This window comes from Pteronotus mesoamericanus, unplaced genomic scaffold (genome assembly GCF_021234165.1).
Source record: "Pteronotus mesoamericanus isolate MK-2021 breed Mesoamerican mustached bat unplaced genomic scaffold, CSHL_Meso_final contig_164, whole genome shotgun sequence".
Taxonomy (NCBI): Eukaryota; Metazoa; Chordata; class Mammalia; order Chiroptera; family Mormoopidae; genus Pteronotus; species Pteronotus mesoamericanus.
Window position 1 is genome coordinate 9,748,949 of NW_026555065.1, and position 27,601 is coordinate 9,776,549.

Consider the following 27,601-nt stretch of genomic DNA (forward strand, 5'->3'; position numbering starts at 1 on the left):
CAATGTGCTTAACCCTGGCTGCACATTAGAATGACCTGAGACATTACAAATGACCAGCTGGACATTAGCAGTTTCAAAAGCTTCTCAGAAGATGTAATTTGGAGATGGGCTAGACAATCTCTGAACTAAGTGTGCTTAGCAGTCTTAATATTTATTAGAACTCAAACAAAAAAAAAATCCAATTTTATTTCAAATAAGAATTATCCAAGTAGTTTTGGAACAAGAAAAAAAATTCTGTGTCAGTAGATTACAGAACACAGGCCGTCAGAGCTATTTCACATCTGCTTTTTGTGGGTCTGTTATTATCACAGAGAAATTGAAAAACTGGGTCCTGTGGGAATTCTGGGCTTTTTAATAGTTTGACTAAAGATGCAACACTTGCTGTAGGGCAATTCTCTGGTGTTTGTAACTCAGAGACTCTTTTGACCATAGAACATCAATTAGAGGATTTTAAAGGGAAGAGCCTAACCCAGAGGAAATTTCCTGAATGTAATATGCAGGATTGGCAGGGAGGGAAGATCAAGACTGAGCAGTAACAACCGTGGCCTAGGAAAGGAGGTCTTCCAAAAATGTTTTTCAGCAGATGAAATATGCGATCCAATGGTTACCTCTTTCCTTTGTTAATGCTTCAGAACAGCGGGAATAAAACCAGGCAATGAAAGTCTTTTATCTTAGGATCCAGGAGAATTACGTGCAGAAGGTGTACACATTCTGGCAGCAGTCAGTCCTGCTCCTTTGGCCGGCCCTTAGGGCTGGCTGAGATTCTCAGGCACGTACTGGTCTTCTGAAAGGTGTAGGATATGCGAGATGTTCCACTTTCTACCTGACCTAGGCTACTCAGCTTCCCTGACATTTTGTTTTCTTATCCAAAAAATGAGCAGCACGGTATTAAGCTCAGACAGTTCCTAGGAGGATTCAATTAGGTAATACGTGTGAAAGTGCGTTGTTTACTGTAAATCCCAATAGGTTGTTATTTCCAGGGACCTTCCATCCTGAAGATTATACTAGACCAGGAGCCAATGGCTTTCTGTATTTGGTTTCTAAGGCACGTATAGAAGAATGGATGAGTGCAGTCATTGACTTCACTTGTCAAATGTCTGTCCTCAAGTGGGCAATTAGGAAAAGACATTTGAGCTAAAAACACAGAGTGATCTATTTTTCATGACTGAGGGTTATGATCGTATTTTAGGTTATTACATACTGAAGACCAGGAAATTAATTGGTGCCCTCTAAAAATGCAAAGAGCAAGGGATTATTCTGATAAATGGTTTCCATTTAAAAAATTCCATTTGGTTTCCCAAATTTATCTTGTCTCCTGAGGTTTCTGAAAGCCACAATGTCCTTCTTCTATGCTTTCCAGCTGCATTCTCCTGCTTCCCACATCCTTAGGCTTGGATAATATCAGTAGTTATACAATAATAGTGGCACAGCAAAACTAGGGCATTAACGCTTCAGTTCCCCAATTCATGGATATGTTAACTGAAACCACTGTTTCATCTTTCAGTTTAGTTTTGGTTGATATTCAGAATGTAACCTTTGTGGGTTTGAAAATAAGTCTTTTGGTGATACTGTTTTTATACAGATAATGCAGTTGAGACTATCCAAATAAGTCCATGGTCAAAGTTCCAAGTTATTAGTGCTCACCCAATAATACAATTTCACATTAAAGAATGAAATGAACAGGGTGGAGAGAAGGCTGTTTCAGTCGTCAGTTCATGCCATTCTGAGGCCGGGGGCAGGGGGCGAGGCGGGGTGGTGGTGTGCCGGGAAGAGGGAAGTGGTAGAGAGGACGTCAGTATTTTCAAAACTTCATTCAGATGCTTTTCCAATTAGGTGTCCCAAATGGCCAGCAGAGAACATTGGGCAGGTCCACCCCAGTTTTATGAAAACATAGACACCTAGATGACTTCTTGCCTGAAGAGAACATCAGCTCAGCCAGTTGTAAACCTAGAACTGAGCATGCTGCTACATTATCACACTAAGTTCATGTTTCTCTGGTTTGTCTTCGGATTGTTCTGCCTCCAAGTCAGAGTCAGGGTCTGGATGGTGGATTTCAATGATAAAAACATAGGTGAGGCCTCCAATGACAGCACCAACCAAAGGGCCCACTACAGGAATCCACCAGAAGTTATTTCCAGCTCTGAAAGCAAACAAGGAATTAGCAATATATCACTTGGCCTTCCTCCTGCTATCATTGCTTGCTATTCACTAACCAGCTATTCTTTCTCATGTTCACGGCTCCCTTTTCACACAGCAAGAGACAAGCATCAGGGCACTCACTCATCGCAGCTTGGCAGCCCAGGTTTTCCAATACACCTGATTTCAGATGATCAACTCCATTGTCCTATTAGTACTTATGAGAGAATGTGTCCCATTTATTTTCCTTTCAGAAAACAGAGTCCTTGAACATGGCCATCATAGAGGACATCTAGCCAAAGTTCAGGTTGATTACTGAGGAGTTTACTTTCTGTCATCCTGAAATAATGAGTTCTGAGGATCATGACTGGAAAGGTGTGTAGAGATTCCTGGACATCATGGATGTGCGAAGGCAACCACAGAACAATCAGGAATGTTTGTCAATGAATGAGTGAATTTAAAAAAAAATCAAAGGTGGAACAGGAATTATGTGCTAAATATAATTTAGTCTGGTGCTTATTTTTTGAGACCACGGTTCTCTGATAAGTGCTGTGATTCCCTGTCCCCTCCAGAAATCCTCCATGTCAATACATTATATTAAAGATACAGTTCTGTGAGAAAGCAGCTGTCGTTGTGAATTGTCACCATCTCTATTGGAGACAGGAAACTATTTACATAAATCAGTGGAAAGGAACATGAATGCTCAATAGCAAGCGAAACTATGTGACATACTGCTTATGATGTATACATTTGTGATTAAACTTTTTAAAACAGGGCAGTGATGAACAAAAACTAATTCAAGACAATGCGGAGGAGGACAGGGGAACTGGAGGAGCACACTGATACACAAGAGGATTTCATAGTGGTCTGGTGAAGGGAAGCATGCAGGGCTGTGCTCAATAACATAACATCATCATGCTTAGCAACTACACATAGGGTCTTTTGCTTTGCCTCAAATTTTGATAGGAAATGATAATAAAGGAAATAAGCACAAACAAGAGGCCTGTTCTAGGATTCATGAAACTGAGTTCTAATCTTAGGATTATCTAGGAGGTCTGTGGGTGAATCTCCCCCTCTCTGAGATTCATGCTTCCTTCAGCACAGTGGTCCCTTCCATTGGATCATCCAAGCACTCAGATTATAAATGCAGGCTCACGGGAACAGCACTGAGATTGAGCACTGTAGCCACAAGATGTCGCTCTTACTGCATGGGAGAGAGGACAGGGCCCTGCTGCTCTGGCAGCGCCCTTTCCCACGCCCCCAAATCCAGATGGAACTTTCTGTGAGAGGCACAGGGGCTTTAAAGAGCCAGGGGGCCCTCTGTTCCCTTTCTTCCATCACTATTTTATGGTGAGTTTCTCACTGACATTTAACAGATTACGTCCAAGATATCTGCCAGGGCACGTGTTCTCCTTTCCCTGGATGGACCCTCCTCCTGTCAGAGTTGAACACTTTGTGCCAGGGTCACAGGTCATAAGTGGAGCGGCTTAGATGGGGCTACCTGCCTGGCCAAGTCTTACATGTACACAGGGTCATTTGTACACTATGGTTTTGCCAGAAAAATGTCTGTGATAATTGCTTAAGGTGCTATTATCAGGGATTCATTCATTCCTTTGGGTAAATTTTTAAAAGATTAAAATTACCCCAAGACCCTTCATCCATTTAGTCATTGACATCTTAATGTGAGATCATGGAGAGAATCTGAATGGGAAACATCCCGATGCTTATGGGAGAAGGGTCTTTTGCCGCTTGCTTTGGTCAGACCTTCTGGTGGCCCGCTTCATGGTCAACCTCACTGCTTGCCATACAGGGACAAGTGATGTATCTGAGAATAAGCATCCTTAGCTTCATCTGAGGATGCGGACCCAAGCTAGGATATCTACTGAGATGTGTACCTTGGCTACAGAGCCTTGAAAGAATGGGACACACTAGGGACACTTAGGAGAGCTGCTCTCTCTCAAAGGTTTTCTTGGGAACTTTTTGGTTGAGGTTACCAGCAAGCCTAGCTTTTTCTTAACTGCTCTCTGCCTCCTGTACTCTCTCCTTTTAAATCTGTTTTTATATTATTATGTCAGACTAATTTTTCTAAATTAAAGTTTTAATCACGTCCAACTTCCGCCCTAAATCTTTTGCTGTTCCCCATAATCTATAGAGTACAGAGAAGCAAAATCCCCAGATTTTCTTTCCGGGAGTCTCGGACCTCTAAGGTCTGTCAATAATGCTATTTTCCATCTTCTTCATGCACCCTTCCACCTAGACTGGATCACTTGTTATTTTAACATTTAGTGTTTGTATATAGGGTCCTGTCCAAGTGAAATATCCTTGGAAATATCCCATTTAAACATGTCCGGATACCACAAAATGCCCCCATTTTACTGCCATAATTCCTAAATTTGGAGCTGCAGACCTCTCCTGGAAAAATTAGTCAACTCTGTTTCTATTGCACTTGGCAGCTTCAACCTCGTGCAGGAGCCTATGCTAACTCCTCTGAAATAGAACATAACAATGCCGTGAAGGGCAGCAGCTGGGTCTTACCATCTTTAGCACAGAGCCTTGAATAAGAGATCGGGTAGCTGCATGGATGAATAAATGAATGCATGAAGGGAAAAAGACCCTGAGGCTAAAAAGGGATGTGGAGGTCAGAGTTTGGCATTTAGAGATTCAGCATTCTCCCACAAATATGTTCTACTACCACATATTAGCAAAGACAAGAAAGAATAGGCAAGATCTCTGCCTGTGCTAGAACCACCATCACTTGTAGAGCTTTGGGTGAATAATCAAGTAATGCAAATCATCAAGGCCTCGAAAGAAGGCCAGATCACCTTGGGGCATCTTAATTCTAGAGGTCTGTATGAAGCTACCAGAGGTGACTTGGCGGTGAGGTAGTGATGTCCTGCATGAAGCTCAGGAACGTGGGATTAAAGAGAATTTATGCGCTAATTCTGGACTCTGGGACTAAGGATATCTTTAGGACTTATATATTGATTCTTCATTGGAAGAACACAAAGGATCCTTTTCAATTGGGAACATTTTATTCAACCTTCTTGTGTTCTAGTGGTGATTATTCTGGAATAGAGCTCCTTAACTGTGGCACTCTTGACCAAGTAATTCTTTGTTGTGGGAATTTGTCCTGGGTATTGGAGAATGCGTAGCAGTATCCCAGTATCCTAGCCTCTACCTGCTAGATGTCAGTAACAACTTCGGCTCCCACCTTCTCCAGTTGTGGCAACCAAATATGTCTTCAGATATTGCCAAATGTCCCTGGGGGCAAAAATGCCTCTGGCTGAAAATCACTGCTCTAGAAAATTCATTGTGTTGCTCATTTCTTAAAGATAGGTATGTTGCTTGATGCTCCTCATAACCCTCATCTCCTCGGACATGTAGGCTCTCTGTGTGCCAGGCCCTATTTTTGTCCCTGTGGATACAACCATGAAAAATCCATCAAGGTTTCTGTCCTCATGATGCTTATAATCTAGCAGTTCTCAACACTGTCTGTGGTTGTGATGTGAATGGTGAGTGGTGTCAATTATTTTAACGGCTTGGTTCCTATACTTACGAAGGCAAGACAAACTCTCACTTAAATACAGTCATCATGTGGGTATGACTATTTGTGCAGGTCAGCATTTAGGGACACTCAAATCCTTTGTTCTCACAGCAAACATTAAATGAAAATTTGTTACCACGTGTTTTTCCTACTTCTCTTTCTCCATATTAGAGCCCTGTTTCCTGAGGAACCAAAGTAAGTTCCTTTCCTGTAGAATGCGTGACAAGTGGATGGGATGAGTCACTGTGACCTTATGCGGGGAGAGTGGAAAGGAATTAATGGGCAAAGTTTGACCTGGCAGCTTGGTACTAACAGTTGGCATACTTCCTCAGCACCTTCTGAGGTTGAAAGCATGGGGTCTTGCCATTTCCTGTGCACAGGCTCTCTTTTATCTGACAAGAATTTTTTACTCATACCTGAAGACCTAACTCAGCTCTTGTTTCAGTGGTGCCTTTCTGAGCTTCCTCAGGAAGAATTAGTTATTCCACCAAACTGTGTTTGAGGGGTTGCCAAAGTACTTTTTACATTGCTCAAGACTACTGATTTAGCTAATTTCAAAATGTCCTTGCCTAGCTCAAAGACCACAGCATCGATTGTGTTCAGTGAAGATCTGCTGAATGAATTAATGAATAAACAAAGCATACTAGCATCACTCACTAGAAAGAGCCCTGAAGTATTATTGAAAGACGTAAATTCTAGTCCATCTTTGTCACAAAGTGAATCTGTAGACAAGTTCTACAATCAAAATATTCACATAAAACCATATATCAATTATATATAGGACAGGGCTATCTCTTTGGAATTCTCTCTCTCTGTCTCTAATACACACACACACACACACACACACACACACACACACACACACACACAGAGCCCCATCTTATCACAAATCACCAGTAAAGCATTCCACACTCATGACCAGAGTGTACAGTTGACCTCCACCTCTCTAATCATACTCTTCTGGATCCCAATTCAAAGCACAGCCTTCCCTGATAAAGCACAGCATGAATCTTTCTTTCTGCTCTGCTCCCACCACTGTTACTTACCTGAAGACCTCAAACCCCCATCCTGCCAAAGCAGTGAAAAGTCTGGGACTCAGGTCTCGAGCTGGGTTCATGGCACAGCCACTGTTCATCCCCAAAGAGGAAGAAAGGACAATAATCAGGAGGCCAATGACAATGGGCTCTAGGCCTTTGGGGGCTCCCAAGTTTCTGGAGTCAAAGAGGGCAAAGACAATCATGAGGAGAAACATGGTGGCCAGTACCTGGGGAAGGAGAAAATGTACAAGGGATTTAGTTTATAGTCTGTCCATTTTCCCACCTCAAAATTCACCCCTTCTTGTTAAAAACAAACTTAGTAATAGCTAACATACACTGGGTGGCAAACTGTGTCAGACAGTCCTTTTATCACAGCACTCTTAGGCATGGGTGTTAATATTGTCGTTTACAGATCAGTTACTTGCCCAAGGTTACACAATTAGTGGCATTCAGGTGTGGACCCAGAGAGTGAGGATCTAGAAACGGTTATCTTTACTACATTTTCCTGCTAAACTATTACCCAGCTAAACAGAAAGACAAACTGCAGGCTGGAAAATGAACAAAGAGGCTCATTCAAATTGGCAAGACAAACAATGTGAGCTATCAATAGGTAAATGGGCAAAGGAAATGAACAGAAAAGTCATAAAAGAAAAGTAGAATTGAGAAACAAGTAAGTAGGGAAACAGATTTGTAATGAAAAGAAATGCAAACAGCCCTGGCTGGTGTGGCTCAGTGGATTGAGCACAGGACTGTGAACCAAAGGGTCGCCCGTTTGATTCCCAGTCAGGGCACATGCTTGGGTTGTGGGCCAGGTCCTCAGGAGAGGGTGCATGAGAGGCAACCACAGATTGATATTTCTCTCTCTCTCTTTCTCCCTCCCTTCCCTTCTGTCTAAAAATAAAGAAATAAAATCTTTAAAAAATATATATATATAAGAAAAAAATAAAAAAAAAAAGAAATGCAAACAATACCAAATGTTAGGGAAATGACACCAGTTCGCTCAGGCTTTCCTAAACATGTGCCACACCTATGAGAAGAAACTCAGCAGGAATTTAGCAATATGCATTTTAAAAATTATTCAATTTGACCCCATTGAGTATTTGAGAATCATACCATGAAAATAATCTAAAATATGGAAAAATCATAAAGCAGATGTACTCATTTAACTATTACAGTTGACCCTTGAATAACATGGGTTTTCAACTGCATGGGTCTCCTTATATGCAAATTGTTTTTCAATACATACTGTAAATGTACTTTCTCTTCTTTATGATTCCTTCAATAACATTTTCTCTAGTTTACTTTATTGTAAGAACATGTAATACATACACCATACAAAACATGTGTTAATCAATTATTTATGTTACTGGTAAAGCTTCCAATCAACAGTAGGCTATTAGTAGTTGAGTTTTGAGAGGGTCAAAATTTATATACAGGTTTTTGATTGCACAGGTGTTGGTACCTCTCACCCCCATGTTGTTCAAAGGTCAATTGTACTTATAGCATCGAAAAACTGGAAGCCACCTAAGTACACATCAACAGGTAAATGAGTGCCCATTTTATAGTCTATTATATAGCCATTAAAAACAATAGTCCTAGAGCTACTTCCTGTCAAGATAGAGGCATAGGTAGTTATGCTTCACTTCCTTGCACAACCATAAAAATGGTCACGACTAACCTCAAAACAGACACCCAAAACTGCCAGAAAGTTGAAATGTGTGGAAGTCCAATGACCAAGGATTTAAAGAAGCCTTATTCATCCTGGTGGGTAGGAGGTGTAGAGATAGGGAGCTGGGGTGGAGAGGACATGGTGTGGTGTGGTGAGGCAGCAGTGGCCGTGGGCAGTGAAACAGGCAGTCCCACATTCATGTGTGGCAGATAAAAACTGTGAGGGACACCTTGGAGCAAGAGATCCCAGCTCCAGGCTGGACCACTACAGTCCAGGGTTCCAGCACTGGGAAAATGAAGCCTCATAACTTCTGGCTTTAAAAATTAGTAGGGGTTTGGGGGGCAGAAGAAACTGCTGGTTTCTCAGGAAGAAATTGTCCATTTAAAGGGTCTGCATGGTACTAGAACATATGCAAACCTATCCACTCTGGGAAACACCACCAGGGCAGCAACTAGAGGGGCGCCAGTCATGTACAGAAAGGGGGTGAAGTGACTGGAAATGAGGTGAGTGCCGAGCAAGCCAGCCATACAGTGGCATTGTCCTCTCTCTGACCCCTCTCCCACACACAGTCACAAAGCAGTGAAACAGGTACTCTACCCCCAGCAAATACCTAAGGCTCTGCCCCACACAACTTTGCAGGTGTTCTAAGAGAGATAATCAAAGCAGCTCTACCTAATATACAGAAACAAACAGAGGGAGACTGCCAAATTGAGGAGACAAAGAAAATTGGCCCAAATGAAAGAGTAGAACAAAAACCCCAGAAAAAGAACTGAGTGAAACAGAGATATCTAACCTATCAGATGCAGAATTCAAAACACTGGTGTAAAGGATGCTCAGAGAACTCATTGAGTACAGCAAAAGCATAAGGGAAGAAATGAAGGCTCCACTAAGTGAAATAAAGAAAAATCCACAGGGAACTAACAATGAAGGGAAGGAAGTCAGGGTTCAAATAAACAAGTTTGGAACATAAGGAAAAAATAAGCAGTCAACCAGAACAGAATGAAGAAACCAAAATTCAAAAAAAATGAGGAGAGAATAAGAAGCCTCTGGGACATCTCCAAAAGGGGGTCAACATCCAAATCATAGGGCTGTCAGAAGAAGAAGAGGAAGAGCAAGAAATTGAAAACTTACTTGAAAAAATAATGAAAGAAAACTTCCCTACTTTGGTGAAGGAAATAAACATACAAATCCAGGAAGCACAGAGAGTCCCAAAGAAGTTGGATCCAAGAAGAAACACGCCAAGACACATCATAATTAAAATGCTGAAGGTTAAAGATAAAGAGAGAATCTTAAAAGTAATAAAAAAGCAGACAGTTACCTACAAAGGGGTTTCCATAAGTCTATCAGTTGACTTCCCAAAAGAAACTTTGCAGGCAAAAAGGGACTGTCAAGAAGCATTCAAAGTGATAGAAAGCAAGGACCTACAACCAAGGTTACTCAAGCCAGCGAAGCTATCATTTAGAATTGAAAGGCAGAAAAAGTGCTTCCCAGATAAGGTAAAGCAAAAGGAGTTCATCATCACCAAGCCATTATTACATGATATGTTAAAGGGACTTATTTAAGAAAAAGAAGATCAGGCCCTGGACAGGTAGTTCAGTTTGTTAGAGCATTGTACTGACATGTCAAGGCTGTGGGTTCAGTCCCTGGTCAGGGTACATTCAAGAACCAATCAACGAATGCAGAAATAAGTGGAACAGCAAATCAATGTCTCTCTCTCTCCCCCCCCCACCCAAACCAATCAATAAATAAACATTAAAAAAATAAAAAGGTCAAAGCTATGAACATTAAAATGGCACTAAACTCACAATTATCAACAACTGAATCTAAAAAACAAACAGAAACAAACTAAGCAAACAACTAGAACAGGAACAGAGTCACAGAAATGGAGATCATTTGGAGGGTTATCAGCAGGGCTGGGGGAAAGGGGCAGAATGGGGAAAAAGGTACAGGGATTAAGAAGTATAATTGGTAGATACAAAATAGACAGGGCGATGTTAAGAACAGTATAAGAAATGGAGAAGCCAAAAAACTTATATGCAGGACCCATGGACATGAACTAAGGGAGGGGATTGCTGGAGGGAATGGAGGTACCGGGCAGAAGGGAGCAAAAGGGGAAAAAATTGGGACAACTGTAATAGTATAATTAATAAAATATACTTAAAAAATAAAATTAAAAAAAAAATGCTAAATAAAGAAGTTATAAAAGACCACATATTGTATGATACCATTTACATGACATGTCCAGAATATGGAAATCTACAGAGACAGAAAGTAGACTAGTGGTTGGCTAGTGCTAGGGGGTGGAGTCAATGACGGATTACAGCCAACTGGTGTGAGGTTTCTTTTTGTGGTTACGAAAATGTTCTAAAATATATTGTAATGCTAGTTGCAAAATTCTGTGAATTACTAAAAGCCATTAATTGTACACTTTAAATGGGTGAACTGTATGGCATGTGAATTTATATCTCAATAAACTGTTTTTAAAAAATAAGAAAACAATAGCCTTGACTGGTATGGCTCAGCTGGCACGGCATCATTCAGCAAAGCAAAAGGCCACTGGTTCAATTCCTGGTCAGGGCACATGCCTGGGTTGCAGGTTCAGTCCTGGGTCAGGCATGAATGAGAGGCAATTGATCAGTGTTTCTCACATTGGTGTTTCTCTCCCTCTCTTTCTCTCTCCCTCCCCCTCTCTCAATAAATAAGTAAATAAAATATTAAAAAATATATAAAAGCTAAGGGATAACATAAAAATGCTTTTAATATAAAGTAAAACTTTGTATGCACATTATATTTTATATTTAAAAACATACATAAAAGGAAACTTTTAAAAGAATATATAAAAAAATTGAAAACAGGTATTTTGGAAATCAACTACAGTCCTCCGCTCTACTAGCTGAGGGGTACAAGTGATAACAGGTATTTTGAAGTGAAGGCTTTTAGCTTGTGTTTTCCTTACAAACTTTTTGTTTAGAAAACTTTTGTTTTCTAAAGTTTCCAAACTACTGTTTTCCTTAACAGCTAAAGGATAGTGATTATTTGCTGAACACTTATTATTGGTCTGGTACTTAATATGCTTTATCTCATTAGAACTTCAAAATAACTTATGAGATTAATCCTATTATTTTCCTCAGTTTACAGATGAGAAAATTTGGGTAGAATGAGGTTAAGAAACTTGCCCTAGTGCCCAGAGCTCATAAGCAAAAGAATCAGGATGACAACTAGACGACTGATTTTAGAGTTTAAGCTCTTCATCATTTCATCTGCTTTCTGAATTAATAATATCACAAGAATTTGCACTCAAAAAGATATGTTCTCCCAAGAGCTCTCTTCTTTGGAAAGCCTTCTCCACTGTCCCAGGCAGAGTAGAAGCCTTTGCCACTGATTCCCACTGACTTGACTTCTATCCTTGCCATTGTCACCCTGCAGGAGAGTGATCTGTTACTTGCCAGAGTCCAGGCCCTGAGCTCCTTGAACAAGGAGCAGTATGGAGCTCAGTAGCTGTCAATAATTATTTATTATGTAAAAGGATGATTGTCTGTTAATTAAATTATAGAATATGCTTGAACAATATTTAGAACAAAAGAATTTAGTGATCCCGAGGTACGATGACCTAGAAATGTCCTGCAACCTTACTCTCCAGAGAGGAAGGATGTTTTGCATTGTTTATTTTGTTCTTATGTTCATTTGTTCTTGTGTTCTTATCTGTTCATTTTGTTCTTCAACTAGATTCTAAATTCCTCTGGCAGATGTTGTTTGCAATACATTTTCCTCATATTATTCATTCTAGCTTTATCAGTAACCTGAGAAGTGCTAATATTAGCCCCATTTAACAAATGAACAACTTGAGACCAAAGAAGTTCAGTAACTTCCTGATGTTGCATAGGGAGTTAGGGGCAGAACTGTTATTTTAATCTAGGCACTTGAGCTCCAAGTCTTGGATCTGTACAACTTACACTTCCTTTCAACTCATAGCACTATGCACTTCAAGCTCCAGACACAGGGCCGAACACATAGTGAGTGTGCAGTAAGAATTTGCTGCCTGTTTGGTTTATTGGTCAAAGTGAAAAGGAACAAGGCTGAGGCTATGAGAACATAGATTTTAACATAGATTTTTCACCCACTGAATGGAGGAGAGCAGAGTCGGCAAACTGAAAGATCCATTTTATCCACATGTGCACTCTCACTTATGTAAGTCCTATACACAAGAAAAAGACTTAGAGTTTCCTCCCTTCCCCCCTCCCTCCCTTCCGTCCCTGCCCTGACCAAGCCAGCAAGTAGCCTTCCTGGGGGACAGTAAGGGAGGAAGAGTCTGTTCAGTTGACAATGTTGGTCCTGCCGCAAACTGACCAGAAGAGTTGTTCTACTGGCGACACCACAGATTCTTGGATGCAACTTGTTTAAATATTAATAAGGCAGAGAAACCCTGATACTTCTAACTTCCTTGAGAATTTGGATAAACCAATTCACATAGGGAGACAAAGAGGATCTGCAATACCCTAAGGCTCAACTACCTCACTTCACAGTCCTTGAATTGAGATTGAAATGTCTTTTTTTGTGTCTCCACATTTAGATCTTGGGCACAAAAGAGACATAGTGAAGCAAACCCATCCACCCCTACACAGGTTGAAATGTCCAGTCATCCACTATTTTCTGGGCCTCAACTGGTATAAACAAGTATATACATTAAAGAGGAAGCAGAAAACTCTTTGTCAACAAAGTGATGACTAGTAACCTTGGGTGATCACTAGTAACCTGTGACTTTGGAAACAGCCTTTCCTTTCTGATAAGCCTATCATGCTCCCATGCAGTCTCCATATTAAATCCTGTCTTTTCACCAAAGTTAGCTCTCTGTTGACTGTACACTTACTTGGTCTGCAAATGCATTCACCAGAGACAGATAAGGAGCTGGGTATGTTGCAAAAATGTGTGCTGTTGCATTTTCTCCCACGATGAGTAGTTTCCCACCAGCAAAGGACATAAGTCCATCTGTGGAAGACAGAGCTCAGCACGTTATTTTCTCTGGGAAAGAGTGAAAGAGATCTATACTGGTCTTGTGTTAACCAACTGCAGTCAAACGTTCAGGTTTAGTTTGGAAGATCCATATTGTTTGCCTTCTTCACTTTGTAGTATGGTAGCTTCAGAGATGCCCAGAGAAGTCACAGGAGGGTTGGTCAAGGATAGAAAGCTCTGGCTGCCCTCTAACCTGGAGCCAGATCCTTAACCAGTATGCCCTGGAAATAATCTTCTTTTGGGGGAATTGTTGAAATTTTTGAGATTGACTGAAAGCCAGTGTAGAACTTGGGTCTACTCTAGGCAGAATTCATAACTCTAACATCAGTTCACAATTTCAGGGTGTCTTGTCTAGTGAAACTGCCCTTGGAGCAAGAGAGACAGCAGTCCCCGCAGAGCCTGTGCCGACCCCAGGTCTCCCCTACCACAGTTCAATTCCCTCATTTTTCCAGAGGAGGAAACTGAGATCAATAAGATCAGATGACTTATTTAAGCCATGCAGCTACTTATTTTGTGCTTGTTCACATTACAGTACTGGTTGGGCCTAAATATATGCTTCCTTTAATTTTTGCACCCCTTTTTAAGTTGCATGGCCATTTTCATTAAGAGGCTTCAGCATTTTCCCTAATAATAATGTTGGCCCCATTATTTACAACACAGAACTCTTAAAATTGCTTATTAATTGTAGACTGTTTCCTATTCTTGCTTTATTGAAGCTTTTCCAAGTAATCCCGATGTTCAAATTATGCTCAGCTCTCCCCAACCTCTGGACTCGAGGGTCTTACTCACCATAGTAAATACCAAAGAGGGCTGCGGCCCCTACAAAGGCTCCCAAGAACTGGGCTCCCACATAAAAAGGCAATTTGAACCATTTCATCCGTCCAAAGAGACACATTGCCAAAGACACAGCTGGGTTGATATGGCCACCTACAAGGAAAATAAGATGATGAGGAATGTTAGAGGGCAGATCAGGGAGAATTCCTACAAAGAAAACCCTAGGCAGAACTTAGTCTTCTAGGTAGAGATCTGTATGTGAGGACACACAGTCTTGAGTGTATGTGTATGTGTGTTGAGTGTGTGGGATAGAGGGAGGGAGGGAGGGAGGGAGGGAGGGAGGGAGGGAGGGAGGGAGGGAGGGAGGGAGGGAGGAAGGGAGAGGGGGGAGAGAGAGAGACAGAGAGGTTGAGTGGGGAGGAGGGAGGACTAATAATCCTCATGGCATCATTAGACACTGTTTAGGATATTTAGCTTTGTGATATATTGAATAGAAAGAAACTTGTACTCAAGTGTATCATTTTTTCTATTTCTCTATTTCTCTATTATCTATCCATCCTCTGTCTACTGAGTTTTCTCTATCTATAAAGCAATAACCTCTAAGAGATTGATATGAACTGTTAATTTCAATATACTTACAATACATACTTATAAACTTTACATCAATATCTAGTCATTTCTCAGTCCATGTCTAGATGATATAAAAACAATCTTAGAACTAAAAACAGATGTCTCTTTAAACAAAATGTCCTTTGGCTGATGGGCTGTGCCTGTCACTGAGGTAAGGGGCTCAGTTTACTTTGAGGTGATCACATTTTCTGAGTGGATTCTGTCTATTGGCTAAACCACAAGGTCCTTTCTACATCTGCCCCTGACATGCAGGGGCTAATATGAGCAAGAAAATGCCAATATGCCAAAAACACAGATGATTTCCTAAAGCCTTACAAACATGTCACCTGTTTTGTTTTACTTTTAAATCCAAGAGAGTTACAATTCTGTAGACTAGCAGGAGTACAGTGTACTAGGGAAGGTAGAAATAGGGTTTAGGAACAGGGAGCACACAGGATGGTGGGAAGTTCCTGACACCAACCCTGTTCCCCGTCTCCCAGGGAGCAGGCTGGAGAGTAGCTGCCACCCAGCCAGCCCCAGGGGGCCCAATGTGAAAGGACCATGGAACATCAGAAATCATATCCAAACAAAAATAGCCCCCCTCAGATGAGTCCATCAGTTGAAGCGTTATTTGTTTAGAAAACTCCTTTTCCAAAACTTCCCATAGGTAGGTTTTTGCTTTTAGTCTCTCATAAGCACCCTGAGACAGGAACTATTATTCACCTTGGACTTCCCATGCTGCAAGGCAGTTAGTAGATGTTCAAGATATAAAAATTGAGAAAATAAATAGAGACCTTTATCCAGATAGCTCCGACTACAAAGATCTACAGAGAGGGGAAATCGGAGGCCAGAGAGGGTGTATCTGGGAGGGTGCTTTGCAAAGCAATGAGGACAATTCTTCCTTGCAGAGATGAGTGGTCACTCTGGCTGACCCACAGGACAAGGCAGAGCAGCGTACTGGAAAGAACATGAGTGCTAGAGTCACAGAGTGCTGCACTCATAGTTTGGCCCTGCCAAGTTGTTGTGCTGATCAGATCACTCACCTAAAGAGCCTGGAGGGGCAGCCAGAACCCCTGAGGCCTGAGATAAAAGTCTTAAGTGTGCAGACTGAACTCTTCCAAGGTTCTGTTCTAGACCAGTGCCCTCCTCCCCACCACCCACAGACAATTCTATGACACGGATAACCTGAATATTTTATTTGTCATTAAGCAAGGCTATGTCGAATTTTCAGCAACTTTATATTACTTATAAAATGCTACATCCAGACAACCACTGTAGCCTCGGTATAAGTAGGCAGTGTGACACCCAGCATTGGATGTCGCATAACGAGGGTGTTATGAGTTCTGATTGGTGGGGTTGGTTTCCCAGACCACTGGCATGTTTGCAAGGGAAGCAGGGTGTGGTAAGAACTTCTTCGCAGTAAGATAATATTTTCTACTTCAAAACTAGAGGCTCGCTCACCTTAACAGTCTGTGACCACAAAATGAGATCTCATTTATGTTTATGCCCAATATATATTGGCTATGTTTGGAATCCTCAAAGGCCTTGCGGGTGCTCACAAACCATTAAGTTAGCTGCAGCTACCATGAGAAAGCCACCTCCCGCACACAATGCTCTTTATTCCTGCGATTTCTAAGACCAATACAGAATCTGCATGGATGTCATTGGTGGGCTAGGGTATTGTCTGTGCACGTTCCCAAAGCCACTGGTTTTCAGGGAGTTGCAAATAGAGAAGGGTAGATAAGCTCCATTTCCTACCTTCCATCAGTCAGGCTCAGAAACTGCTCCGCTTTTATTTTGGGATCTCACAATCTCCCATGAACAATTCAGCCAGCCCCCAGCCCTCACCCAGAAACAAAACTATTAAAAACAGCCTCATCAGTTCTGGCCCTCACCCATCTGAGCCCAAGGGCATAACCCCAGTTGAAGGGCCAGGTGGAAAGTCTGCACAACAACCTTCACTCCCTCTGCCCCTTGGTCGCTGCCCTTATCCCTCTATGGTGACTGCCCAAATTCCTTAGTATATCAATGAATGCCAACACTCACGGACCGTGGTGGTGGTAAAAGGTGTTATTTACATCGGTAGGGTTTGGGGCAAAGCAATCTTAAGTAAAGATTTGACGATGTTCGATTCAGGGTGTCATGTAAGCAAATTACCCCCAAACCACATGTCTTCATACACACACACACACACACAAACTAACTAGTGAAGAATATGCTCACATTTGTGGAAACCACACTGTGAATGGAATGGTAGCATGTAGGGGTGGCAGGGAGCATCCTGCATGCCTGCTTTAATTTGAGAGTATGTCCTGTGTGCGGTGTCGAGGTCTGTGCTATAATTCATCCTTGACACATGCACATTCAGGGTGGCCTCTGGTTATTCTTGTGCCTTAGATAGGCAGGACAGTGCCGGGATCGTGGCAGGGGCTCGGCAGGAAACACTGCTCATGCCAAACGATTACACCTACAGGAATCTGTAACCTGTACTGCCCCAAGACCTGAGTCTGTGATACAGAAAGGGGGCCAGCCAGCAAGTGACTGTACTGGGTGACCAGCCCAAGAGGCTCCCAGGGAGTCCAAGCTGTCATCATTCTTTAGTGCTGCAATGACAGCACATGTCATTAGGCCAGCAGGTCTAACTGCAGGCCCTGCTTGTAATGCCTTTCCCAGAACAGACTATTGGACATGTTGGATAACGGGGACATGAGCTTTGATGTCATGTAGACCTGGGTCAAATCTTTGGTCTGCCTCTTTACCAGCTGTGGGACTTCAGGCAATTTACTTCCTCCCTCAGAGCTCCAGTTTTCCCTGTAGGACAGAGACACTAATACCTGTCTCGGAGTCCTGCTAGAGAGGAGAGAAGATAAAGTAGGTACAGCCACCAGCACAGTGCCCACCATGCACCATTCCCCTTTTGCCTTATCACCAACAGTCTTGTCTTAGTGTCCTGAGCACCCAGACCAGGCTGCTGAAAGATTCCAAGAGCCTTCGGGAACCAGGTCCTTCTCACAGTCCCTTCGTAAGTTCCCAGGCTGCATTAAGCGTCATTTCATTTTGCTTCTCAGAACCTTGAGAATGGCTTCTAATCAGCCCACCACTCGGGGCAGAATTAGACCAAGAACCTCGGGGTCAGACCTGCACTTCCATGAAAACAGCAGTCAGTGACCCAGACTCTGATTGCTGTGGATAAATGTCCAGAGACTTTGCCTCTGTGGAGTGGCAATCTTCACTGGGCTATTCACAAGATACCTGGTAAGTGGTTTCCAAGTGTGGCATAGAGCAAGTAAAAGACAGATTCAGTGGCCGGATACAGGAATCAGTTACTCCTGAGTTCTGACCCCCATCTCTGTCTCTTGCCAGATGTTGCCTTTGCACATGTCACTTGCTATTTGCCAAACATTTATCATTTCTAAAAATAGAATCAAATACATACTCTTGCAGGACTCACTCCTGAGATCTAAATAAATGAAGGTATATAAAACACCCAGCATTGTGTTAGCACATTGAAATGGTTGAGATAATAGTAGATAGTACTCTTATTATTTCTATTACATACCAGAGACACCTCCAGTCACATAAATGGCCATTGAGACTGCCATTGCAAATCCAACATTGATAGTGACGATTCCTCCAAAATGTCCTCGACTGAGGGTAGCTTGGGCAACAGAGCCACATCCAAGGACCTGGAATGAGAGGAAACTCAACAAGTGGAAATGGCCACTATCAAAGACTTTGACAAAGTAATGAGAGGTACTTTTTATGCAAATTGATGGATTGGCTGCCACAGGCTTCATGCAAATCAAACTATAATGCTCCAGCTATGCACAGATCGTCAGGAATCAGAGCGGACTCAACAGCATGTAACACTTAATATGCACTGATAGCAAAAATGAAGGTCCTGGGGCAGCATCTGGTTGACAGATGAGTTTAATTGGGACTGTACAGTGTTAAAATTTTGCCTACATTTATCAATCAGGTAATTTTACACAATGATCCAGGTTTCTGGTTTTTATTTTAAATTAAACTTTTTACTTTTAGTTAATTATAGATTCACATGTGGTTGTAAGAAATAAAATAAAAAGATCCCATATACCTGTTATCCATGAATTCTTTTTAATCAGTCAGAATGAGCAACCTATAGGGAAAGAATTTCCTGGAGCAAAGTAGCAGTTGGCTACTCCCTTTGTAAACAGAGCTTGTGCTCTCCCCACTGGCTCACTTCATTCAGGCCTTCCTCCTGGCCCCTTGCTTGAGAGGATGCCAGTATAAGCCAGATCAGCCTCACAATCATGCACATCCAGCAAGTGGAAAGGCCATTCATACCATGTAGAAGGCCATTAGAAAGAGTCTGACATGCTTGAAAAGAGAAGAAAACTGTGGGGCTATCGAATTGATAATCAAGCCTTCCTCATACCCACGTCTTTTATTCCTGATGAAGCTGTAGTTTCAGAGGCTGCCAAATTCATGGCTTCTTGTATTTGCTACAGCACCAAGAACAATGCTACAAGCACTTGGGAAACAGCTGTGCAGTGAAGATGAAGTATGATATTTCTCAACAGTCTTCAGGTGGTAGAGGATATTTTGGAGAATGGTATAAGTGTTCAGAAAGGTTTGGAATAAATATATTATGGTACACCCACTCAGCAGACTAGTACACTGTATTCTGTACAGTATCATAAAATAGAATGAGAAAGATCTGTGTGTACCCAGGTATATTGTTAAATTTAAAAACAAAATGTAGAGCAGTGTTAAAGCACACTGCCAATTGTATTAAGAATACTTTTATATATATATATATATCTTTTATTTTTATATGCATGGGCTAGCTTCATGAATACACAAGCATCAGGAAATGGGATTGGACACTGTGGGAGGAAAGTAGATGGCCGAGACAGGTGTCGGACAAAAACTTTTCATTGTGTATCTTTTTTCTTTTTAGCATGTGTTTTAGTTCATTTGTGCTGCTCTAACAAGATCCCACAGACTGGATAGCTTATAAACAACAGAAATTTATTTCTCACAGTTCTGGAGGCTCAAGTCCAAGATCAGAGAGCCAGTATGATCAGGTGAGATCCCATTCCAGGCTGCAGACTTCTCACTGTGCTCTCACAAGGTGGAAGAGGCAAGCTATCTCTCTGGGATATCTTTTTATGAGGGCACTAATCCTATTCATGAGGGCTCTGCCTTCATGACCTCATTATTTCCCCAAGGCCTCACCTCCTAATGCCATTACCTTGGGCATTAGGTTTTCAACAAGTTGGGATGGAGAGGGGAAACACAAACATTTAGACCATAACACCAAGCATTTTGTAATATTTTAAAAAATGTGTCCATATGTTCATTGAATAACCAATTAAAACCATTTAATCATGGTCCATTAAAGAAATATTTGGTAAGAAACTGTGATACACACACACACACACACACACACGCATGCATGCACACACACATAAAATATACACACAATGGAATATTATTCAACCATAAAAAGAATGAGATCTTGCCATTTGCAACAATATTGATGAAACTTGAGAACATTATGGTACAATAAATCAGAGAAAGACAAATACTGTATGATCTCACTTAGGTGTGGAATCTGAAGTTAAGAAACCAAGCTCATAAATACAGAGCGTGAATTGGTGGTTGCCAGAGCAGAGGGTAAGGTGTGGAGGTATCAGTGAAGATGATCAAAAGGTACAATTTTCCAGTTATAAAATAAGTCCTGTAATACCTGTAATGTAATGTAGAGCTGGGCAACTCTAGTTAATCATACCATATTGCATATTTGAACAATGCTAAGAAAGAAGATCTTAAGTTTTCATCACAGGGAAAAAAGATCCATAACTATGTGTAGTGTGGATATTAACTAGACTTCTTGTGGCATCATTTTGCAATATATACAAATATCAAATCATTGTACTGTACAACTGAAACTTATTATAACAAAAAAATAGAAGAAACATGTGGTGAGGGAGGGTTATTGAGAAAGATGGGACAGTGATATACAAGTTTGGTAGGAAAACAATAGGACAACAAATGACCGTCAGCCATTCTCTTGACTGGTTTAAAGACCCTAGAGTCATCCTCTTTAAACTGTGGTTTAAAGAGCCAGTATAGTCCTGGAGGAAGTAGTTCTGATCCGTAGGATCACTGGATCATTGTTCTTCTATGTCAAATTGGCCAAACCGTTTCCAGAATACAGAGTCCTGTTTGTGTTTCCTAACTGAAGAAGAGCGACCAACTTGAGGGAGGATTCAGCATCAAGTAATGAATATTATTTAAGGGCATATAAGGAAAAGTTTCAGAAACAAATATATTTAAGGAAAAACAGATTCGGAATCTGAAGGCTTCTTATCAAGAAGACAATAAGCAGCTATTTTGTCTCCCCATTAAAAAAAGGGGAAGGGAAGTTCGAAACTGAAATATGAGAGGTTACACATAAACCATTTTCTGATAGTAATCAATTAATCCTAAAGAGCTTTCCCAGGGCTCATTGGTGAGACCCTGCAGAGAATGTAATTTACAAAAGATGTTTAATACATTTGGAATGATTTCAGTTTACTACTCCTTGAAGGCAGAGAAATTATCTAGATGATCTTTTAACATCCCCTCCAGTCCCCAGCTGTAAGACGTACTGACTTGTATTAGTTCTAATAGCTAGACAGTAAGAGAGAAGCAGACGGACTTGGTATCTTGAAGTACTTAGGCTACATGTCACAGGCCCACTGCTGCCTTTGAATTTCATGCCAAACTTGGCTGCAGACCCTACTTTGAATGCCAAATAGACGTTGCAGCAGGAACACGTTCCCTGTTTTCTTTTCAAAAATAATCCCTAGGTTCCAGATATAACAAGATGGGGAGAAAAAAATTATTGGAAAAGGAACAAAGCCATCTGAAAGGAAGAATTCTTATAAAATACTGATTGGTGGGCAAGGCACCCTGTCGTTCCCAATCACCCAGGCCAGACATTCTGGAGTCATTTGCTATACCTTATTGTTCTCTCCCTTGGCCACCCATACCCAATCATTCTCAAATGTTCTGAACCTTCTTCTGCAGCCTATGACTAGTGTCCCCACTTCTAGTATCTCCCCACACAGTGCCAGATGAAACATGACTCATATACTCCTTCCCCCATTGCTCATCAAGGGCCAGCTTAAACCAGTCAGCCCTGTGCTCAGGGGTTCTCCAGTGCCTTACTTCATGGTCCCCAGCCTGGTATTCTTCAACATAAATCTGCATCAGCCAGGCTGGCATCCTAGTCACTTTGAGAGCTTGGAGCTCACGTGAGATACTCGTAAGGTATCCATGCTGTAGTTTTCTCTATAAGTCAGCCCCCAGTCTTTGTCATAGACAGGAGACACTGGGCCACCTATACTGCTGCCAGCCCTACAGACAACACTGGCACAAAAGAATAACAGTGAGTCAACACAGGTGACTCAGATTTTATTAATTCAAGTTCAATCCAAATCTATAATAACCCAATAATGATAATAATCACTCAGAAACAATCAGTAATAACATCACACAAGAGAATTGGGGGATAATTAACCCAAGTTCCAAGAGTCCAGGTCAAGGAGGCAGCCAGTCAGCATCTTGCAAGGCAGAATTAATGGCCACCTCAGAGTTAGCCACAGCAGGGTGAATTGGGGGAGCGGAACTCCTTTCAGAGCTCTCAGCTGTCTGTTTAAAGGCCTCTGCTTCAATACTCTTGTTATGATGCAATGTTGCATCAGCCTTTGATTAACACATGTAGTTTTGTGCCACCTTGATAAGGACATGTTGGTTATGTTGCTCTGCTGCACATGCCCTGGGAGGATGGTGTTACCCTTCAGATAGGCACATGCCATCTGCCACATTGTACTGTGCATGCTTGAGGGGCTGTATCATCCCTCTGAGCTGTTGCTCTACTGTACGTGTTCTAAACATGGCTTCCTAGTTGACAGGACTGATGCCATCTTACTTCAGTCCTGCTCTCCACAGTTCATGATACCCATTCCCACCTCTGCACACCTGTCCATGCCATACCTTCCAACAGAATCTTTTTTTCCTGCACTTTTCCCAACCAAATCCATGTTATTCCTTATACTGAGCTAAAATCCAACATTTTTGTGGGAATTTCTCTGATGACTTAAGGCCTCACGGGTTGTTCCTCTTCTTCTACCATATTTTTACAATGTAATTTCATCATATGCACATTCCACTTTGCTCTGTGGCACCCCACCAAGATTATAATGTCTGTCAAGGCAGCTTGGGCTTCTTTATGTTCCATGTTCAAACAACATTTGACGAGAGATCAAAATATCTAAACACAAGCAGGGAAAAACCCCTGTGTAAATGCCTTTTCAAAAGAAAAAGTTAGTCTGGGGGTAGAATGTGAAAAGTGGGAGGTGTGATTTCTAAGAAATATCAGTTGGGGCAGCTGGGAAGTTCCCAGCTGAGCCATGACCTCTACAACAAGCTAATTATGGGACACAATGTAAAACCTGATGTAATGAGTGATTATCATGAATCAAAATGCTGAGGATCGAAGAGAAAATAATCAGCCCACATGATTCTTTCATTTGGTTTTTCCCAAATACTTTGCACATTTATTACAATACTACCTTAAAGGTATAGACCAAGATGTTTCCAGCACAGTACACAGAACATAACAGATTCACTTAGGATTTTTTCAGTAAGTATGTAAAAACTGAGCCCTTTCAGAAAAGTAGTCAATGAAGGTTAGAAATTCCTTGGGAAAATGTTTGCAAATGCATTCAGCCTGGGATCAGGGATCACCAGCTTCCTTGAAGATAGTGCAAGGGGTCTGTGATTCTTTGTGCACATCAAACATTGTCCAAAAAATGGAAAAAAATAACATGTATTGTGTCTCTCTTGCGTGGTTCAGTATTTTTTTAGAATTAAGAAAGGTTCCTATTCCATAAAGTTCTCGAAAAATTTTGCAGTTGAAAATTTTGGAGCTCCTTGGGAAACACTGTCGTGGACTATAATAAAGCCTGTATGAAATGTTTGCTATCTTTACTCATCTGTTTAGGGTAGTGTGAATGAAAGAATACACACTCCAGCTACCATCCATTTGGCATGTTCTTTGTGCCAGGCTCCATGCTAAGTGCCCTACCTGTATTACTTCATCATCATCCTATTATTTACTTATAATCACCCTGGGAGGGAACGAATATTTGGTGGATGAGGAAATTAAGGTTGAGAAAGGCTAAGCAATTTGTACAATGTTACATAATAAAAATAAAAGAAATCGAACCAGAATTTAAATCCCATGTTTGTCACAGAGGCCTGTGCTTTTACATGACACAATAGATGAAGCAAGATGTTATCAGAAGGAAACCATGCCCCCAAGAATTCATGCAAATAGGGAGAATGCTGGGATTCCACAGGATGCAGAACCAGTTTCCTATCTCTATATTGAAAGTGAAGAGTTGTCTAGGAATGTTGAAGGACTTGGAGATTCCAGGCAGCAGACGCATATTAGCAATCTACCCAGTACCAAAGGGCTCCTTGTAAACCAGATATTGTATGAGAAGAATGGACAGAGGCTGAAGCTCATTTGGGAGCCACTTTATACGTCCTGGTCATTGTGCCAGAACAAGTGGATTTTCTGGTGACATCGAAGGTTGTTACTCTGGTTTTAAACAAAAAATACCCAACAACTTATGGTTTTTCACCAAAACTTCTCATGACCTAGAGAAGAGTTCTTTTTAGCCCTATTTCCCTTTTTTTATTTCTCAGAGATCAACGAGACACATTGGTGATTAAGTGCATTTTTTTTCTTTTTGCAAAACCTATTTATTGGTTTCCATTCACTTGCTTTCTAGCTTCCCTGCATAGGCAACTTCAACCAGATGATCAAGGCCTCGGGGCGGGGGCGGCGGGGGGCGGGGGACCAGACCTGAAGGCAGAGTTAAACCCTTCCTTGCTATCTCCTCCCTTCATAGTGTCTCCCAGCTTTGTGGTCCTCAGTGGAAATCATACTTATCTCCCTAATGCTGACCACACCCACCTAGTAGGGATGTGTGGGCTGAGATAATAGTGAGATGGGCCTTTTCCACCCTGATGACCCACACCCATAAGCCACATAGATTTCTTGTGGCACTTGGATAGCACTTGGTGAACTTATTAGCATTCTTAACACCAAAACCCAAGAAGTCAAGCAATTCCCTGACCCATGCCTGCCCTTTCAGTAACTTCTACTGAGCCAGAGCCAAAGAAGTAACCCTGGTGATCATTCTAAAACACCCAATACCTCTAAAGTTCACTCAGCATGTATTCATTTATAGTTGCTCTTTTAAAAACTTTTTTAGGAAGTTAATGTTCTCTTTTAATTCAGAAGTGACAGTTTTGGGCACATATGCAGCAACAATATGTACCTCGAGAACATGAGTCACGTATGACTGCTTTATAGATTGCTGCAGGTCTTCTTGGGAATAGGCAAAGAATATATTTTAAGTGAAAAATGTCCTTCTGGAGATAATGTGTCATTAAATGATGCAAACACACATGAAACAGAAGTCAGCATTCAAAAAGCATGCCTGGAGTTGTCGAGCAGCTCCATGCCTCATCAGTTGCTGTCCCAGGGCTTCGTCTGAGTCACAGGCTAGTGAGCCATCCCTGCCAACCTCTTGCTTCCTCATCTCCTCTTCCTTCTTGCTCAGTTTACCAGGAGCAAGAAAGGAGAAGGCTGGGGATGCTCCAAACCCCTCTGCTCCTGCCCACGGCCAGTGCCACTACCATCAAGGACCACTCCATCTCCCCTCTCTTCTCCCACCTCTTCTGCAAGAAGCAGATGTGCATTTTGATGTTTGGATTGGATGCTGCTGGCAAAATGACCATTCCATATAAACTGAAATTAGGAGAGAGCCACCACCATTCCTACCATTGACTTTAATGTGGAAACAATAGAATATAAGAACATTTGTTTTATAGTTTGGGATGTTAATGGTCAACATAAAACAAGGCCTCTCTGGAGGCATTTCTTCCAGAATATCCAGGGTCTTATTTTTGTGGTAGGTAGGTACGTCTTTAAATGATCATGAAAGAATTCAGGAAGGAGCTGAAGAGCTGCAAAAAAGTGCTTCAGGGAGATGAGTTGCGAGATGCAGCATCGCTGTCCCTTGCAAACAAACAGGATTTGCTAAATGCTATCGCTGTCAGTGAAATGACAGATAAATAAGGTCTTCAGTTTCTTTCTAACAGAACATAATATGTTCAAGCCACTTGTGCTACAACTAGGAACTGGTCTGTAAGAAGGACTCAGCTGGCTGTCAACTGAGCTTCCAAATGTTAAATGAAACTGAACCAAGGATATGTTTGATAGAGAACTGGTCCAGGCTTACTACAACAGACTTAGTTGCCATCTTGGTTATTAAGCAGTATCTGGGACTGGTTTGGGCAGAATATTACGGCATTCAAACTTACTTTGTTGTCAACTATTGCTTACCAAGTATAATGTTGCACTTCAGCAATATGCTTGGTTTTAAAGAAATTCTCTTTAACTTGGGGGGAAAAGTGTCCTTTTAAAATTTTACTTCCCTTAAGCCAAAATGCCTGGATTTAGCTATTGTAACACCTTTAAATAAACACATTGTGAATGTTTTTTGAGCCCACAATAGATAATGCTTTAAAGTTATCATCTTGCTACTTTACTAAAGCTCCATTCCTAGGACATTCTGCTGATTAAAAAAAAGAGTGTAACATTCCTTTATATTTATTTTTCTCCCTTGCCAAAAATATTTTCTAATATTGCTTTTGCCAGCCAGAGAAATGCTCCAAAACACTATTGAAATCTCTTGCACTGAGGAACTTACTTTTTTCCCCCATTATTGGCTCCTGGCTTCCATCAGCCAAGCTTACCTTGGTGTGACTTGGATTCAATAACTGTAATAATTAGTTTTGTGCTGATAGCAGAGTTCACATTGAGATGATTTTTAATACCCAGCAGATTGTCTCTCTTTTTATATTGTATCTTTTTATGTTGTATGTTGCTTTGGTTATCAGCCTGACACTTTGCCCAGCATATGATCATTCTGCTGATGTTTTCTTGGTGAACACATCTTCATAAAGATTTTTTGGGAAACTCATCAACCTCAAATGAATAAATTTCCTTCATAACTCATTTGGAATTATTCCTAATAAGATGGTAAAATATATAAAATTTTAAAAAGCATGTCTGTGGCAATACTTGCATTTTAAGTTAAAAAACTGATTTGTCTTATGTATGTGTCAGATACACACACACGAACATCTGTTATAAAGACTCTTGGTCCTCATAATAACTTGAGGGGAAGGAGAACTCTGATGTTTTCATCTAAAGAAACCCGGGGACAATGAAGTTAATTTACTTGAAGATATACAACTAGGGAAAATATCTTTTTGAACCCAAATTTAATATTTGTCTCCAAGGTTTTGGGTTCCTTCACGTACACTAAACTGCCCTCACCTATACCTGAGCCACATAGTTTGTCCAAATTTGCACTTTCAAGTCTGTCTTTCAAAAAATCTAATTGTAGGAACCCCAGATCCCTACCCACATCTACAAGTACCTCCAATTGGGAGTTGGTGCTCCCTCAGCCAGTTCTTCCTTTCTCTCCATGTGTCTGTGCATCTGAAAATCCTAAGTGCCACACATGGTGGGTGCCCGGGGCTAGCAAGGATGCAAGAAAACAAAAACGGGTCCTCTGAGAGCTTATAGACCAATAGAAGAGGTAAGATAGCTGAGAACTGCTATGAATCATAAGAAAAGTATAGATGAAGCATGGCACTGTCAATTAACGTTATAATCTTGTGATTAATGAGTGGCTTCAGCAT

At 41.3% G+C, this 27,601-nt stretch overlaps 1 protein-coding gene across 1 annotated transcript in view; it reads right to left on the reverse strand.

Moving 5' to 3' along the window:
• Positions 1 to 1,857: 1,857 nt before the first annotated feature.
• AQP9 (aquaporin 9) overlaps positions 1,858 to 27,601 on the reverse strand; it is a 38,557-nt gene continuing 12,813 nt past the window's right edge. The window contains exons 2-6 of the mRNA XM_054565361.1: positions 18,339 to 18,465; positions 14,186 to 14,323; positions 13,254 to 13,372; positions 6,727 to 6,944; positions 1,858 to 2,140 (exon numbers count right to left, since the gene is read on the reverse strand). Of these exons, the coding sequence (XP_054421336.1) occupies positions 1,966 to 2,140; positions 6,727 to 6,944; positions 13,254 to 13,372; positions 14,186 to 14,323; positions 18,339 to 18,465 (777 nt within the window). The 3' untranslated portion in view covers positions 1,858 to 1,965. The remainder of the gene's footprint in view (positions 2,141 to 6,726; positions 6,945 to 13,253; positions 13,373 to 14,185; positions 14,324 to 18,338; positions 18,466 to 27,601) is intronic.